This window comes from Carcharodon carcharias, chromosome 27 (assembly GCF_017639515.1).
Source record: "Carcharodon carcharias isolate sCarCar2 chromosome 27, sCarCar2.pri, whole genome shotgun sequence".
Lineage (NCBI taxonomy): Eukaryota > Metazoa > Chordata > Chondrichthyes > Lamniformes > Lamnidae > Carcharodon > Carcharodon carcharias.
This window is the reverse complement of record NC_054493.1, coordinates 13,634,335-13,652,442: the sequence shown is the minus strand read 5'-3', so window position 1 is coordinate 13,652,442 and position 18,108 is coordinate 13,634,335. Positions and strand designations below refer to the sequence as shown.

The 18,108-nt window shown below is 45.7% G+C and overlaps 1 protein-coding gene across 1 annotated transcript in view; it reads right to left on the bottom strand.

Annotated features, from left to right (window-relative positions):
* Nucleotides 1-18,108, bottom strand: part of LOC121270397 (zinc finger protein 420-like) — a 38,081-nt gene that overhangs the window by 2,546 nt on the left and 17,427 nt on the right. The window contains exon 6 of the mRNA XM_041175705.1: nt 4,469-7,818. Within this exon, the coding sequence (XP_041031639.1) occupies nt 6,949-7,818 (870 nt within the window). The 3' untranslated portion in view covers nt 4,469-6,948. The remainder of the gene's footprint in view (nt 1-4,468; nt 7,819-18,108) is intronic.

Below are 18,108 nucleotides of genomic sequence, written 5' to 3'. Positions count from 1 at the left end.
ACATTCTCTACCATGGGGAATGCTGGGTAAAAGCCCCACCATTGTAATCCACAATTCGGGTTCTTGTGATTATTTTGTGGGAATGAGGTGGAGACTGATTGTAGCGCCAATCAATAAAGTCAGGAACTTGACGTTCTGTAACCTACAAGGTTACAGACAAAGAACTGGATAGTGGGATTGGGCTGGCACAGACATGAGGGGCCATATGGCCTCCCACTATCCTGTGAAGTATCATTTTCAGTTTCCATCGTTGAAGATGTTGAAGACTGAGATTTAGACTGAGACAGAATTTTGGTTTCTCAGGGAATCGAGGATCATGGGGAACAGGCAGGAAAGTGGAATTGAGGCTGAAATCAGCCATGATCGTTTTGAATGGCAGAACAGGCGTGACAGGTCATCCAGTCTAATCCCGCTCCTAGCCCCTATAGAAACAAAGAAACTAGGATCAGGAGTAGGCCATTGGGCCCTTCGAGCCTGCTCTGCCATTCATTATGATCATGGCTGATCTTTGAGCTCATTAGCCTGCTCCCACTTTCTCCCCATACCCTTTGATCCCTTTCACCCCAAGAGCCATATCTGATTCCTTCTTGAAAACATACAATGTTTTGGCCTCAACTACTTTCTGTGGTAACGAATTCCACAGGCTCACCACTCTCTGGGTGAAGAAGTTTCTCCTCATCTCAGTCCTAAATGGTCTACCCCGTATCCTCAGACTGTGACCCCTAGTTCTGGACTCCCCCACCATCGGGAACATCCTTCCTGCACCTACTCTGTCTTGTCCTGTTAGAATTTTATAGGTTTCTATGAGATCCCCCCTCATTCTTCTGAACTCCAGCGAATATAATCCTAACCGACTCAATCTCTCCTCATATGTCAGTCCCGCCATCCCAGGAATCAGTCGGGTAAACCTTCGCTGCGCTCCCTCGATAGCAAGTACATCCTTCCTCAGATAAGGAGACCAAAACTGCACACAATATTCCAGGTGTGGACTCACCAAGGCCTTGTACAATTGCAGGAAGACATCCCTGTTCGTGTACTCAAATCCTCTGGCTATGAAGGCCAACATACCATTTGCCTTCTTTACCGCCTGCTGCACCTGCATGCTTGCCTTCAGCGACTGGTGTACGTGAACACCCAGGCGTCGTTGCGCATTCCCCTCTCTCAATTTATAGCCATTCAGATAATCATCTACCTTCCTGTTTTTGCTACCAAAATGGATAACCTCACATTTATCCACATTATACTGCATCTGCCATGCATTTGCCCACTCACTCAGCTTGTCCAAATCACACTGAAGCATCTCTGCATCATCCTCACAGCTCACCTTCCCACCCAGCTTTGTGTCATCTGCGAATTTGGAGACATTACATTTTGTTCCCTCATCTAAATCATTAATATATTTTGTGAATAACTGGGGTCCCAGCACCGATCCCTGCGGTACCCCAATAGCCACTGCCTGCCATTTGGAAAAAGACCCGTTTATTCCTGCTCTGTTTCCTGTTTGCCAACCAGTTTTCTATCCATCTCAATACACTACCCCCAACCCTATGCACTTTAATTTTACATGCTAATCTATGTGAGACTTTGTCGAAAGCCTTCTGAAAGTCCAAATAAACCTCATCATTTGGCTCCCCCTCATCAACTCTACTCGTTACATCCTCGAAAAATTCCAGTAGATTTGTCAAGCATGATTTCCTTTTCATAAATCCATGCTGACTCTGTCCAATTCTGCTCCTGTTTTCCAAGTGCTCAGCTATTAAATTTTCTATAATGGACTCCAGAATTTTCTCAAGTACCGACGTCAGTCTGACTGGTCTACAATTCTCTGTTTTCTACCTACCTCCCTTTTAAGTAGTGGGGTTACATTAGCTACCCTCCAATCTGTAGGAACTGTTCCAGAGTCTATAGAATCTCGGAAGATGGCCACCAATGCATTCACTATTTCCAGGGCCACTTCCTTAAGTACTCTGGGATGTAGACTCTCAGGCCCTGGGGACATATTGGCCTTCAATCCCATCAATTTCCCCAACACTATTTCCCTACTAATACTGATTTCTTTCAGTTCCCCCCTCTCACTAAACCCTGTGTTCCCCAACATTTCTGATATGTTATTTGTGTCCTCCTTTGTGAAGACAGAACCAAAGTATGTATTTAGTTGGTCAGCTATTTCTTTGTTCCCCATTATAAATTCCCCTGTTTCTGACTGTAAGGGACCTACTTTTATCTTCACCAATCGTTTTCTCTTCACATTCCTACAGAAACTATTACAGTCAGTTTTTATGTTCCTGCGAGCTTACTCTTGTACCCTATGTTCCCCTTCTTAAACAATCACCAGGTCCTCTTTTGCTGAATTCTAAACAGCTCTCGATCCTCAGGCCTGTTGCGTTTTCTGGCCAATTTGTATGCCTCTTCCATGGATCTAATACTATCTCTAATTTTCCTTGTAAGCCATGGTTTGGCCACCTTTCCTGTGTTACTTTTGCACCAGTCAGGAATAAACAATTGTTGCAGTTCACCTATGCGCTCTTTGAATGTTTGCCATTGCCTATTCACCCTCATCCCTTGAAGTAACGTTTCCCAATCCATCATAGCCAACTCGCACTTTATACCATCATAGTTTCCTTTATTAAGATTCAGGACCCTAGTCCCACAATCAGTTACGTCACTCTCCAACTTGATGAAGAATTAATTCATATTATGGTCACTCATCCCCAAGGGGCCTCGCACAACTAGATTGCCAATTATTCCTATCCCATTACATAATACCCAGTCTAGGATGGCCTGTTCTCTAGCTGGTTCTTGAACGTACTGGTCCATAAAAACATCCTATAAACACTCCAGGAATTCCTCCTCTACAGTATCGTTACTGATTTGATTTGCCCAATCTATATGCATATTAAAGTCACCCATAATTACAGATGTTCCTTTATTGCATACCTCTCTAATTTCCTGTTTAATGCCATTCCCAACATCACCACTACAGTTTGGGGGTCTAGAGACAACCCCCACTAACGTTTTTTGCCCCTTAGTGTTTCTCAGCTCTACCCATACAGATTCCACATGGTCGGAGCTCATATCTTTCCTTACCATTGCGCTAATTTCCTCTTTAACCAGCAATGCAACTCCGCTTTTTCCTTTTTGTCTGTCCTTCTGAAATACTGAATACCCCTGGATGTTCAGTTCCCATCCCTGGTCAACCTGCAGCTATGTCTCCGTAATCCCAGCTATATCATACTGTTTACATCTATTTGCGCGGTTAATTTATCCACTTTATTGTGAATGCTCCTTGCATTAAGGCAGAAAGCCTTAAGGCTTGTCTTTTTAACATTACTTGGCCCATTCCCACTATTTTTCACTGAGGGCCTGTTTGGTTCTTGCCCTTGATTTCTCTGCCTATCACTTTTCTTATTCCCCTTTCTGTCTTTTGTTCTTGTCCTTTATTCCCCTTCCTCTGACTTCTTGAATAGGTTCCCATCCCCCTGCCATTTTAGTTTAAACCCTCCCCAACCACTCTAGCAAATGTTCCTCCTAGGACATCAGTCCCAGTCCACTTTGTACTGGTCCCACCTTCCCCAGAACTGGCCCCAATGTCCCAGGAATCTGAAACCCTTCCCTTCAGACCATCACTTTGGCCACGTATTCATCTGACATATCCTGCTATTTCTACTCTGACTAGCACGTGGCACTGGTAGTAATCCTGAAATCACTACCTTTGAGATCCTACTTTTCAATTCACTTCCTAACTCCCTATATTCTGCTTTTAGGACTTCATCCCTTTTTTTGCCTATGTCATTTGTACCATTGTGTACCAGGACCACTGGCTGTTCACCCTCCCTCACTTCAGAATGTCCTCCAGCCGCTCTGAGACATCCTTGACCCTTGCACCAGGGAGGCAACATACCATCCTGAAGTCTCATTTGCGGTCGCAGAAATGTTGATTTATTCCCCTTCCAATTGAATTAATTATTGCATTCCCACACTTTTCACTCTTCACCAGTGCAGCAGAGCCAACCACAGTGCAACGAATTTGGCTGTTGCTGCTTTCCCCTGAGAGGCCATTCCCCTCAACAGTATCCAAAGTGGTATATCTGTTTTGCAAGGCAATAGCCACAGGAGATTCCTGCACTGCATGCCTAGTCCTCATGCTCTGCCTGGTAGTCACCCATTCCCTTCCTGCCTGTGGACTCTTAGCCTGTAGTGTGACCACCTCTCAATGATACTCTCCGCCTCACGGATGCTCCACAGTGTTCCCAGCCGCCGCTCCAGCTCTGAAACCCGGGCAGGAGCTGCAGCTGGAGACACTCCTGTCACGCTTCTCTTCCCTTCTCTTAGGTTCTTACAACAGCGCTGTCTGCTTTCATCTAAACTAATTTATTTGACAGATATCCAGAATATTAAACTCCACCCCAGTTACAAGGGTTATTAACAGCAACAGAAACAAAGGATGTGATTAACAGCAGAATCCAACCTCAGCAGTCACTTGTGAACTCGCTGGTGTGTCAGCAAGTGAGACGATCGAGCAAATCTCCTCCTACACACAGAGTAGGTGAACGGCCTCTCCCCAGTGTGAACTTGCTGGTGTGTCAGCAGATTCGATGACTGAGAAAACCCCTTCCCACACACAGAGCAGGTGAATGTCTTCTCCCCTGTGTGAACCCACTGATGTGTCACCAGGTTGGATGTTGAAGTGAATCCCTTCCCACACACGGAGCAGGTGTATGGCCTCTCCCCGGTGTGAACTCGCTGGTGTTGAATGAGGTGAGGCGACTGTCTGAACCTCTTCTCACATTGAGAACATCTGAATGGTCTCTTGTCAGTGTGAACAAGCTGGTGTTTAATTAGATCTGGTGAGATTTTAAAGCCTTTCCCATAGTTAGAGCATTTAAAAGGCCTCTCGTCAGTGTGAACTCGCTGGTGTAACTGAAGGCTGGACATCAGAGTGAATCCTTTCCCACACACGGAGCAGGCGTATGGTCTCTCCCCAGTGTGAGTGCGTCGATGAGCTTCCAGCTGGGATGGGCAAGTGAATCCCTTCCCACACTCCCCACATTTCCACGGTTTCTTTGTGGTCTCAGTGTCCTTGTATCTCTCCAGGTTGGATGATCAGTTGAAGCCACATCTGCAGACAGAACACATGTACAGTCTCTCCCTGCTGTGAATGTTGTGACGTTATTTCAGGCTGTTAAAGCTCGATCCACAGTCAGTTCACTGGAACACTCTCACTCGGGTGTGTGTGTCTCGGTGCTTTTCCAGTTACACTGATGCTTGAAATCTTTTCCCACAACCAGAACAAACATTTCTCCTTCGACATTCAAAGACTGATGAGATTCAGGTCCTGATGAATCGAGTGACTCTGTCAGATTGTGATGAGATGTTTGATTTGAGTTTTCCATCTTCAAATCATCTCCTTCTAATATCCTGTAAATACAGTTGACAAAAGTTATCACCGTCAGTCCAGGATAGAAATTCAGATCAGACAATTCTAGTTTCTATAGAACATACTTTCTTCTCTCAAGCATGTTGTCCAATTAAATGAAAAGAGCCCAAAATCAGCATCAAAGCCCCAACAAGAGTGAAGAGAACCTTCCTAACTAAACCAGAATGTTGTTTCCAGTGTCTCCGAGACACTCTGTACCTTGAGGTACCCACCAGTGTTGGAAAGTATCAGCTGTATGAGTGGACACCACATGCTCCCTCTCCAGAGCCACCCAGGCATGGACAAGACCATGGAAGGGAGGCCAGAAGCCTCTAATGGGGTAGAAACAAAAAATTCTGGAAAAACCCAGCAGGTCTGACAGCATCTGTGGAGAGAGAAACAGAGTTAATGTTTCAATTCCGTATGACTCTGCTTCAGAGCCAGTGAAGTCGTCTCTGCTTGATGAGAGCCAGCCTACTTGGGAGATTAGCCTTTGAGAGGACTGCCGCATTGCTGATTCTGTCCCTGAGACGCCCAGAATGTGCCGCAAACAGCGAAAGTGAAAGTTGTTGAGCTTCCTTTCCTGATCACTATAAATCGTCCATGTTTCACAGACAGACAACAAGGTGCTGAGGACACAGGCCTCATAAACCAGCATCTTGGTGCTGAGAGGCAGCTTGAAGTGAGGCAGCCAAAGGTGGAGCCACTTTCCCGATGCGTGTATCAAGTTCTGCATCAAGGAACAGATCGTCTGTCATTGTGGACCCAAAATCACAGATTTCACTGGCCACTTCCAGTGTGATCAAGGACGGACACCCAGTCCCCAAACCACAGATTTCCTTACAGTAAAGGAGAACAAGTTACAGACATGGGAGAGACAGTCCATGAGTCTTGGTCGCTGAGTTTCTGTGTGAGTCACAAGCATGACATCATCACCATAGAGGAGGTCTCTGATCGAGACAAGCTGTATTTTGTCTTCACTTCAGTTGGACAGATTGTAGAGTTTGCCATCTGATCGAGTATTCAGGGAAACTCCTTCCATATCTGCAGGGAAGGCCAAGGTCAGGAACATGGAGAAGAAAATGCCAAACAAATTGGAGACTTGGACACAGCCCCGTTTCACTCCATTCTTCACCCTGAAAAAGTCAGAAGTGGAGCTGTCAAACTGTACAGTACAAGGTATGTTGTCATGAAAGGAGTGGATGAGACAGAGGAACTTTGGTGGACAAAGTTTTTGTTGCAATCTCCTCTGTCCTCTTTGTTTTTGTAAATTGTGATTATTTTTGTGTCATGCACGTCCTGTGGAACGGATCCGACCTTCCAGCAGAGTTCATGAATTAAGGGGAATGATCACAGATGGCGTTTTTAAAAAGGGACACTGCAGCCCCGAGTATCAGTGACATCTCCAGAATATTAAACTCCATCCAGTTATAGGGGTTGTTAACATCAGCAGAAACAAACTTGACATTCTCAGACTATCAAACCTGAACATGATTAACAGCAGTGATAACAGCAGAATCCAACCCCTGCAGTCACTTATGAACTCGCTCATGTGTCACTAGGTTGAAGGACCGAGTGAATCTCTTCCCACACACGGAGCAGGTGAATGGTCTCTCTCCAGTGTGAACTCTCTGATGTGCCAGGAGAGCAGATGAACACCTGAACCCCTTTCCACAGTCCGTGCAGCTGAATGGCTTCTTCTCAGTGTGAATTTGCAGGTGTGACTCGAGGGCGGATGATACAGTGAATCCCTTCCCACATACAGAGCAGGTGAATGGTTTCTCCCCAGTGTGAACTCGCTGGTGTGCAATGAGGGTGGATGACTGCCTGAAACTCTTTCCACAAGAAGTGCAGCTAAACGGCTTCTCCCCAGTGTGAACTCGCTGGTGTCTCAGCAAACTGGATGACTGAGTAAATCCCTGCCCACACACAGAGCAGGTGAATGGCCTCTCCCCAGTGTGAACTCGCTGGTGTTCAGCAAGGGCCGATGAATGCCTGAAACTCTTTCTACAGGAAGTACAGTTGAATGGCTTCTCCTCAGAATGAACTCGCTGGTGTGACCTAAGGCCGGATGAATGAGTGAATCCCTTCCCACACACAGAGCAAGTGAATGGCTTCTGCCCAGTGTGAAGTCGCTGGTGTATATTGAGGTCAGATGAAGACCTGAACCTCTTTTCACAGTAAGTGCAGCTGAACGGTCTCTCTTCAGTGTGAATTCGCTGGTGCAACATAAGACAGGATGTCTGAGTAAATCCCTTCCCACATACAGGGCAGGTGAATGGCCTCTCCTCAGTGTGAATTCGCTGGTGTGACATGAGTTTGGTTGTCTGAGTGAATCCCTTCCCACACACGGAACAGGTGAACGGCTTCTCCCCAGTGTGAATGCGTCGATGGATTTCCAGCTGAGATGGATAATTGAATCCTTTACCACAATCCTCACATTTCCATGGTTTGTCCATGGTGCCGGAATCCTTATGTCTATCCAGGATGGATAATCAGTTAAAGCCTTGTCCACACACAGAACACGTGTACGGTCTCACCCCGCTGTGAATGGTGTGATGTTTTTTCAGGCTGTATAACTGGTTAAAGCTCTTTCCACAGTCAGTGCACTGAACACTCTCACTCGGGTGAGTGTGTACCTCAGTGTTTTTCCATTCACACTGATGTCTGAAATCTTTTCACACAGACAGAAAAGACAAGCATTTCTCCTTCCACGTTCAATTGCCAATGATATTCAGGTCCTGATGAATCAAGTGATGGTTTTAAATCTTGATGTGAAGTTTGATTTGAGCTTCCCTCTGTAAATCTTCCCCTTCTAATATCCTGCAAAAGATATTTCAGCAGCATAAAAATTCAGAACAGACAATTCTAGTTGCAATGGGCCATTTCTTCCTCTCTTGTTCCCCCAGACCTGTAAATCCCCGTCCCACACACTCTCCCTCCTCCCTGGGCTGAAAACTAAACCCATCTCACCATCTTCACCATTTCTTTCCTCCACTCCCAGTTTTCTCCCTCCCTCTCCTCTGCCTGGGTTCAGTTCTCCAGCTCCTGTCTGCAGACTGACAATAAAATCAATGAGTCTTATTGGGGGTTTGGGGCCTCCAGCGGGTGTTTCTGAATCCTCCCCGCCCACCTCCCAGGGTTTCCTTCCCTCCCACAGATCAGATTCCTCATTGATTTGAGCCCAAAGTGTAACCTCTTATTTATTGTCCCCCCTCCCCCATCCTCTGATGTGACCCATCCTCCACTCGCTGACCCAGGATGGCGGCCGTTAACCTGGGCCTGTTCCCGGGAGGGAGAAGCCCTGCAGCTGCAAACCAGGAGCTGATAATTATTCCTCAGGGTTTGCAGATCCACAAAGTGTTTCCAAATCCTCCCACCCACCGCCTCGCTCTGACTCCGCTGCTCCGGCACAAACAGGCTCCTCTTCTCGCAAGGCCATCGATCGCATTGCGCATGCTTCAGACTCTTCGACACTGCGCCTGCGTACTAGTGTCCAGCTGCAGCAGCCACACTGCGCATGCTCTAGCTCACTGTACATGCCTGATTGACAGCAGCCCCAGACCAATAGAAAAAGGGGTCGAGGCTGGAGGACTGACGTCGAGAGGGCTGGTTCTTCAACCAATCGGAGTGAATGAGGGCGGGGCTGAGCCCGGATCTCCCTCATTGGCTGAAACTCTGCAGCATTTTGAAAGCTGATATGTCTCAAACTCCAGGAGAAAACTGGACCTTTCTGTTTGTAGCTTTAAACAGATGATAAAGTGGAGCAAACGTTTCAACATTTGTTAGTGAAAATTGGGAACATGTTGAAACAATGCACAAACAATTCAAGGGTTGACTTAAAGTGATAACTGGGCAGACAGGGAATGTCATCATTAGAACAAGGGGAGTCCCTGGTTTCAATAAATGAACCGACAGAGCAGTTAAGACAGGTTACAGAGAGGGTCTTCTCTCTGACAGGATTTCCTTTTGGCTCTTTCACCATGTTCACATTCATTGTTTTCCATTTCCCTCCTGGTGTTTGACAATGTGTTCACCAAAACTCAAACATAACCATTAACACTCCCCCTGTCTTGTGTCCATGACGTCTTGTCAAATTTATCCATAGCTCCCATCTGTCCTGACCTTCTACTTTGCTTCACCTGTTCGCACTGGGGAGAGGCCATTCATCTGCTCCGAGTGTGGGATGGGATTCATTAGGTCAAGCACCCTCATTTCACCCCAGCTTGTTCACACTGATAAGAGAACATTTAAATGTTCTGACTGTGACAAGAGCTTTAAATACAAAAGGGAGCTGCTGAGGCACCAGTGCACTCACACTCGGGAGAAGTCTTTTACATGTTCAGTATGTGGGAAGCCATTTAATCTATCATCTACCCTGCTGAGATGATAGATTATCAATGAATTCACGAGTGACTGCAAGCCCTGGATTCTGTTCTTATTTCTGCTGCTAATCCACTGAACTGAGGGCTGAGCTAAGTTTACAGTTGGGGTTGTTGTTGCTGTTGTTAATAACCATATAACTGGTTTCATATTCATATACATGAATAAAGTAAAGCAGGAGGGGTCACTTTTTAAGAAGCTTACTTCCAGTAATGTAAACTACCATGATCAATCTTCATGTTGCATTGATCTTCCCGATATCTCTCCATCCCTCGCCTCATAGCAAATATAGTATTCAGATCTGTTTCTGCTAAACTTAATAGACTCTCAGTTATATGTGTCAATGTTCTGGATAAAAGCCAAATAAATACATTTTGTGTTAAACAGATGGAATGATGAGTCATTTTAATATCTTGAATGCAAGTTAGTTCCTTTTGAAGTGCTCTCCCTCTCCCAGTCTCCTCCATCCTCATCTCCAATGACAAATGCGAGGAGCTGATTCGCTTCCTTGTTTCCAAGATTGAGGCCATCTGCCGCTTTCCACCTTTTCACTCGTCCACTGGGCCAAACTGCTTCTCCAGATCTGACCAGCCCTAGCTCTGAACAAGCATCTTTCTTTAGTTTCTCTCCTACCTCCCTTTATACTTTTGTGAGCTCAACTTGTTCATGAGACACACTTTCTGCTCTGTGGTCTCCATTCCCACTAAACTGCTGTCCACCCAGAAGAGTTTTGGAGAAGCGTAAGTTTATGGAGGATGGAAGATGGGAGACTAATCAAGAGAGCATTGGAATAGTTGAAACTGGAGGTAACAAAGGCATGGATAAAGATTTCAGCAGCAAATTGGCTCAGGTGGGATGGAGACAATTGATATGACAGAGCTGGAAGCAGGTGATCTTAGTGATAGAGAGGATATGTTGTTGGTAGCACGATACTCAGCTCAGGTTCAAATAGGAGGCGAAGGTTGCAATTTGTCTGGTCCAGCCTCACAGGGTGGCAAGGAGAGGGATGGAGTCGGTGCTGGGTTTATGGTGGGGTTTTCATGGCCTGAGTATTAATTCACCTCTTAGGCCGCAACTGCATAGTATTAATCCACCTCTACCCCGTAGAATTTCATTACAGAAACAGGCCATTTGATTCAATCTCAATTTGTTGACAAAAGATTCTGTTCATCAATTGACTTTTCATGATGGTGATACAATGCACTATTTCTCAAGTGGCCAGAATGTGCCCCATCATTGACTACAGGAGCCCAGTGTGATTACCCAGCACCGAGTTGTACTCTGAGCATGTGCAGTACAAGGTGGATGTGGAATATACTGATCAGGAGTTGGGAGGAGATGACACCGAATTACAGAGAACACTGAGTCCAGAAACAGAACAACTGATTCACCTAGATAAAAGCAAAAAACTGCGGATGCTGGAAATCCAAAACAAGAACAGGAATACCTGGAAAAACTCAGCAGGTCTGACAGCATCTGCGGAGAGGGATACAGTTAACGTTTCAAGTCCAAATGACTCTTCATCAGAACTAAGGAAAAATAGAAAAGAGGTGAAATATAAGCTGATTTGAGGTGGGGTGGGACAGGTAGAGCTGGATAGAGGGCCAGTGATAGGTGGAGATTGCCAAAAGATGTTATAGACAAAAGGACAAAGAGGTGTTGAAGGTGGTGATATTTGCTAAGATATGTGCTAATGGTGACATTAAGGGTAGAAAGCAGGATGAGCAAGGTACAGATAGCCCTAGTGGGAGTGGGGTGGGGGAAGGGATCGAAATAGGCTAAAAGGTGGAGATAAAACAATGGATGGAAATACACAAAAATAATGGAAATAGGTGGGAAAAGAAAAATTTATATAAATTATTGGAAAAACGGGGATCGAAAAGGGGGTGGGGATGGAGGAGAGAGTTCATGATCTGAAGTTGTTGAACTCGATATTCAGTCCGGAAGGCTGTAAATTGCCTAGTCGGAAGATGAGGTGCTGTTCCTCCAGTTTGCGTTGAGCTTCACTGGAACATTGCAGCAGGCCAAGGACGCACATGTGGGCACGAGAGCAGGGTGGAGTGTTGAAATGGCAAGCGACAGGGAGGTCTGGGTCATGCTTGCGGACTGACCGAAGGTGTTCCGCAAAACGGTCACCATCTGCATTTGGTCTCTTCAATGTAGAGGAAACCGCACTGGGAGCAGCGAGTGCAGTAGACTAAATTGAGGGAGGTGCAAGTGAATTGCTGCTTCACTTGAAAGGAGTGTTTAGGCCCTTGGACGGTGTTTCAAGTTCCACATTCCCATCTACCCCCGATAACTATTGATTCCCTTGCTTAACAGGCATATATGTACCTCAGGCTTAAAAGTACTCAGTGACCCTGCCTCCAACTGCCTTCTGAGGCATATGAACAAACATACGTACAAGGAGCAGGATAGGCCATTCAGCATATCGAGCCTGCTCTGCCTTTCAATAAGATCATGGCTGATCTGATTGTAGCCTGAAATCTGCATCCTGCCTATTCCCAATAATCTATCACTGCCTTGCTTACCAAGAATCTATCCACCTCTGCCTTAAAAATATTCAAAAACTCTGCTTCCACCATCTTTTCAGGAAGAGGGTTCCATCAACTCCCGACCCTCTTAGAGATTTTTTTTTGCCTCATCTCTGTTTTAAATGGGTGACCCCTAATTTTAAAACAGTGCTCCCTAGTTCTGGACTCATCCACAAGAGGAAATGTCCTTTCCCCCAGGGAGATTCAGTTCATCTGCTCCATACATTGGAAAGGATTCACTTGTGCATCCAGCCTCATCTACAGAAAATGCTGAAAAAACTCAGTAGGTCTGGCAGCATCTGGAGAGAGAAACAGAGTTAATGTTTCAACTCCAAAATTACTTCTTCCTCTGTTCTGAATTGATATATCTAGAATATTAATCTAGTCTAAGCAATGGTGACCATGACAACTATCAAAAATTGTTCTAAACCCCACCTGATTCACTAATGTCCTACAGGGAAGGAAATCTGCTATCCATACCCAGTTTGGCCTACATGTGACTCCAGACCCAGAGCAATGTGGTTCACTCTTAATTGCCCTTTAAATTGGGTGAAGAAGAGGAGGAGGCATTGCATTATTAGTTAAGGAGTCAGTTACTTTAGTAAGGAGAGATGATATCTTGGAGGGGGCATCGAATGAAGCTTTGTGGGTAGAGCTTAGGAATAAAAAAGAGGCAGCCACATTGTTAGATGTTTATTATAGACCCCCAGATAGAAAGCGGGAAATTGAGGAGCAAATATGTGCACAATTTGCAGAGGTGGGTAAAAACAATAACAATCGGGTAATTATATTAGGTGATTTCAAATTTCCCAACATTAATTGGGATAGACATAGTGTTAAGGGCTTGGATGGAGTGGATTTTTTAAAATGTGTACAGTTAGGTCAATATGTAGAGGGTCCAGCAAGGGAGGGCGTGGAGCTGAACCTAATTCTGGGGAATGAAGCCAGACAGGTGGCTGAGGTGTTGGTGGGGGGAGCATTTTAGTGATAGCGACCACAACATAGAACCATAGAAAAATGACAGCACAGAAGGAGGCCATTCGGCCCATCTTGTCCATGCCAGCCTGAGGACACCCAAGTGCCCTTTCTAATCCCACCTTCCTGCACTCGGCCCATAGCCCTGCAGCTAACAGCACTTAAGGTGCAGATCCAGGTACTTTTTAAAAGAGTTTAGAGTTTCTGCCTCTGCCACCAACTTGGGTAGTGAATTCCAGACACCCACTGCCCTCTGCATAAAAAGTTCTTCCTCATATTCCCCCTGCACATTCTGCCACTTATTTTGAATTTATGTCCCCTGGTTCTAGAACTCTCCTCCAAGGGAAACAATTTTATCCTGTCCAATCTATCTATTCCCCTCATAATTTTGTACACCTCAATCAAGTCACCTTGATGTCACCTTGTTCTAAGGAAAATAACCCCAACCTATCCAATCTCTCCTTGTAGCTACACTTTTCTAACCCTGGCAACATTCTTGTAAACCTCCTCTGCACTCTCTCCAGAGCTATTACGTCCTTCCTGTAATGTAGTGACCAGAACTGCACACAATGTGGCCTCACCAGTGTTTTATACAATTCCAACATAATATATTTACTTTTATATTCTATACCTCTGCCAATGAAGGAGAGCATTCCATATGCCTTCTGTACAACCTTGTCTACTTGAACTGCTGCCTTCAGGGACATGTGTACTTGTACGCCAAGATCTCTCACTTCCTCTACCCCTCTTAGTAGATTCCCATGATACAGTTCAAGTTTGTTATGGACAAAGAAATAGATAAGTTACGAAAAAATGTTTTGGATTGGGGGGGAGTGGATTTTAGTAAAATAAGACCGGATCTAGCCAAGGTAGGCTGGGAACAGCTACTTGTGGGGAAATCTACAGAGGACAGTGGGGGGCGTTCAAACAGGAAATGGGGAGGGTCCAGGCTCAACGTGTTCCCTCTAGGGTGATAAGGAGTAACAAGCCCAGAGAACCATGTATAACCAGAGATATTCAGGCTATGATGAGAAGGAAAAGAGAGGCTTTTAGCAGGTACAAGGGAAGCAAATCAGCGGAGGCATTAGTGGAGCACAGAATGTGCAGGGTGGAGCTTAAGAAAGCAATTAGGAGAGCAAAGAGGGGATATGAGAAAGCTCTGGCTGGTAAAAGTAGGGGAAATCCCAAGATATTCTATAAGTATATCAATGGGAAGAGGATAACCAGGGAAAGAGTAGGCCCCATAAGGGACCAAGGGAGAAATCTATGGGCGGAGCCAGATGACATCGCTAGAGTGTTGAATAAATGTTTCACATCCATCTTCACCCAAGAGAATGAGGATGAAGGTACGGAACTCGGGGAGAGAGACTGCAAGGTTCTTGAGCAACTTGATATAGGGAGTGACAAGGTATTGGAGGTGTTGGCAGGTTTAAAAGTGGACAAATCTCTAGGTCTGGATGATTTGTGTCCCAGGCTGCTGAGGGAGGCAAGGGAGGAGATCTCAGGGGCTCCGACCCAAATTTTTAATTCTTCTCTGGCTATGGGGGGAGATGCCAGAGGACAGGAGAACAGATAGTGTGGTTCTGCTATTTAAGAAGGGTTGTAGAGATACGTCAGGGAATTACAGGCCAGTGAGTCTCACGTCAGTGATAGGGAAACTATTGGAGAAAATTCTGAAGGGGAGAATCTGTCTCCACTTGGAGAGGCAAGGTTTGATCAGGGATAATCAGCATGGCTTTGTCAGAGGGAGGTCATGCTTAACAAATTTGATGGAATTTTTTGAGGAGGTGACCAGGTGTGTAGGTGAGGGTAGTGCAGTTGATGTAGTTTATATGGATTTCAGCAAAGCCTTTGACAAGGTCCCACATGGGAGACTTATAGAGAAGGCAAATGCACATGGGATACAGGGTAATTTGATAAGGTGGATTCAAAATTGGCTTAGTTGTAGGAGGCAGAGGGTGATGATAGAAAGATGCTTTAGTGACTGGAAGCCAGTGTCCAGTGGCGTACTACAGGGATCTGTGCTGGGTCCCCTATTATTTGTCATTTATGTAAATGACATAGATGACTATGTGGGAGATAGAATTAGTAAGGTTGCAGATGACACAAAGATTGGCCAGTGGTTGACAGTGAGGTTGAGTGTTTTGGGCTACAGGAAGATATAGATGGGATGGTCAAATGGGCTGATAAGTGGCAGATGGAATTTAACCCTGAAAAGTGTGAGGTGATACACTTTAGAAGGAGTAAATTGACAAGGAAGTATTCAATGAACGGCATGACACTAGGAAGTTCTGAGGAACAAAGGGACCTTGGTGTCTGTGTCCATAGATCTCTGAAGGCAGAGGGGCATGTTAGTGGGGTGGTGAAAAAGGCATATGGGACACTTGCCTTTATCAAGCGAGGCATAGATTACAAAAGTAGGGAGGTCATGTTTGAGTTGTATAGAACCTTGGTGAGGCCACAGCTGGAGTACTGTGTGCAGTTCTGGTCGCCACATTATAGGAAGGATGTGATCGCACTGGAGGGGGTGCAGAGGAGATTCACCAGGATGTTGCCTGGGATGAAACATTTAAGTTATGAAGAGAGGTTGGATAGACTTGGACTGTTTTTGTTGGAGCAGAGAAGACTGAGGGGCGACCTGCTCAAGGTGTGCAAGATTATGAGGGCCATGGACAGGGTGCATAGGGAGCAGCTATTCTCCTTAGTTGAAGGGTCAGTCACGAGGCGACATAAGTTCAAGATGAGGGGCAGGAGGTTTAGGGGGGATGTGAGGAAATACTTTTTTACCCAGAGGGTGGTGACGGTCTGGAATGCGCTGCATGGGAGGGTGGTGGAGGTGGGTTACCTCACATCCTTTAAAAAGTACCTGGATGAGCACTTGGCACGTCATAACATTCAAGGCTATGGGCCAAGCGCTAGTAAATGGGATCAGGTAGGTAGGTCAGGTGTTTTTCATGTGTCGGTGCAGACTCGATGGGCCAAAAGGCCTCTTCTGCACTGTGTGATTCTGTGATTCTGTGAAGTCACTCAGCTATATTCAAGAAAGTAACTCACCAGCACCTTCTCAAGGTTAATTGGGGATGGGCAACAAATGCTGGCCTTGTCAGCGATGCCCAAATTCCATTGAAGAATAAAGAGAGAAATCACATTCAGGAATGAACTATGTTCATCCTGACAGTTGGAGATTATTGATTAGTTGGAATGAATTGTCGATTTCTCTTTGATAAGAGACCAATTGATGTCCTATTACTGATTATTCAGTTTCTTGTCATTTCTCCTTTCTTACTCCAGATTATTTCAGTCCTCAAATCTTCAGTTACAAGTCCCAGCTTCCCAATCTTGCCATTGAATTTCCTTTCTCAATACAGTGTTATTACCTCATATTATCCCTGCTGTCTGTCCCGAATCAATCCATTTCACCAACAAATGTTGAAATGTTTGCTCCACACCCACAGGGTTTCATCTGTATAAAGCCACAGACAGGAAGGTCCAGTTCTCTCCTGGAGTTTGAGACAAATCAACTTTCCAAATGATGCAGAGTCTCAGCCAATGACGCAAATCTGGGCTCAGCCCCGCCTCCTTGTTCACTCCGATTGGCTGGAGGACCACAGGGCAGCCAATCGGTACTCCAGTCCTGCCCCCTCTTCCTATTGGTTTGGAGCATTTCCTTTACTCACTTGCAGGATGCGGGGCGTCACTGGCTGGACTAGCAATTATTGCCCATCCCTAATTGCCCTTGAGAAGGTGGTGATGAGCTGCCTTCCAGAACAGCTGCAATCCCTGTGGTGTAGGTACACCCACAGTGCTGTTTGGGAGAGAGTTCCAGGATTTTGACCCAGCGACAGTGAAGGAATGATTATATATTTCCAAGTCAGGATGGTGAGTGGTCGTGTGTTTGGAAGGTGCTGTCCAAGGAACCTTGGTGAATTTCTGCAGTGCATCTTGTAGATGGTACTGACTGCTGCCAATGTTCGTTGGTGGTGGAGGGAGTGAATGTTTGTGGAAGGGGTGCCAATCAAGCTGGCAGCTTTGTCCTGGATGGTATCAAGCTTCTTGAGTGTTGTTGGAGCTGCTCATGGAGAGTATTCCATCACACTCCTGACTTGTGCCTTGCAGATTGTGGACAGGTTTTGGGGAGTCATGAGGTGAGTTACTCGCCACAGAATTCCTAACCTCTGACCTGGTCTTGTACCCACAGTATTTATATGGCTAATCCAGTTCAGTTTCTGGTCAACGGTAACCCCCAGGCTGTTGATAATAGGGCATTCAGTGATGGTAATTCCATTGAGTGTCAAGGGGCGATAGTTAAATTCCCTCTTGTGGGAGATGGTCATTGCCTGGGACTTGTGTGGTGGACATGTTACTTGCCACTTGTCAGCCCAAGCCTGGATGTTGTCCAGGTCTTGCTGCATTTGGACATGGACTGCTTCAGTAATTAGGAGCCACGAATGGTGCTGAACATTGTGCAATCATCAGCAAACATCCCCACTTCTAACCTGGAAAGAAGGTCATTGATGAAGCAGTTGAAGATGGTTGGGCCAAGGACACTACTCTGAAGAGCTCCTACAGTGATGTCCTGGGAGTGAGATAATTGACCTCCAGTAAGCACAACCACCTTCCCTTGTGCTAGGTATGACTCCAACCGGGGAGAGTTTTCCCCCTGATTCCCATTGATTCCAGCTTTGCTAAGGCTCCTTGATGCCACACTCAGTCAAATGCTGCCTGGATGTCAAGGGCAGTCACTCTCATCTCACCTCTGGAGTTCAGCTCTTTTGTCCATGTTTGAACCAAGGCTGTAAT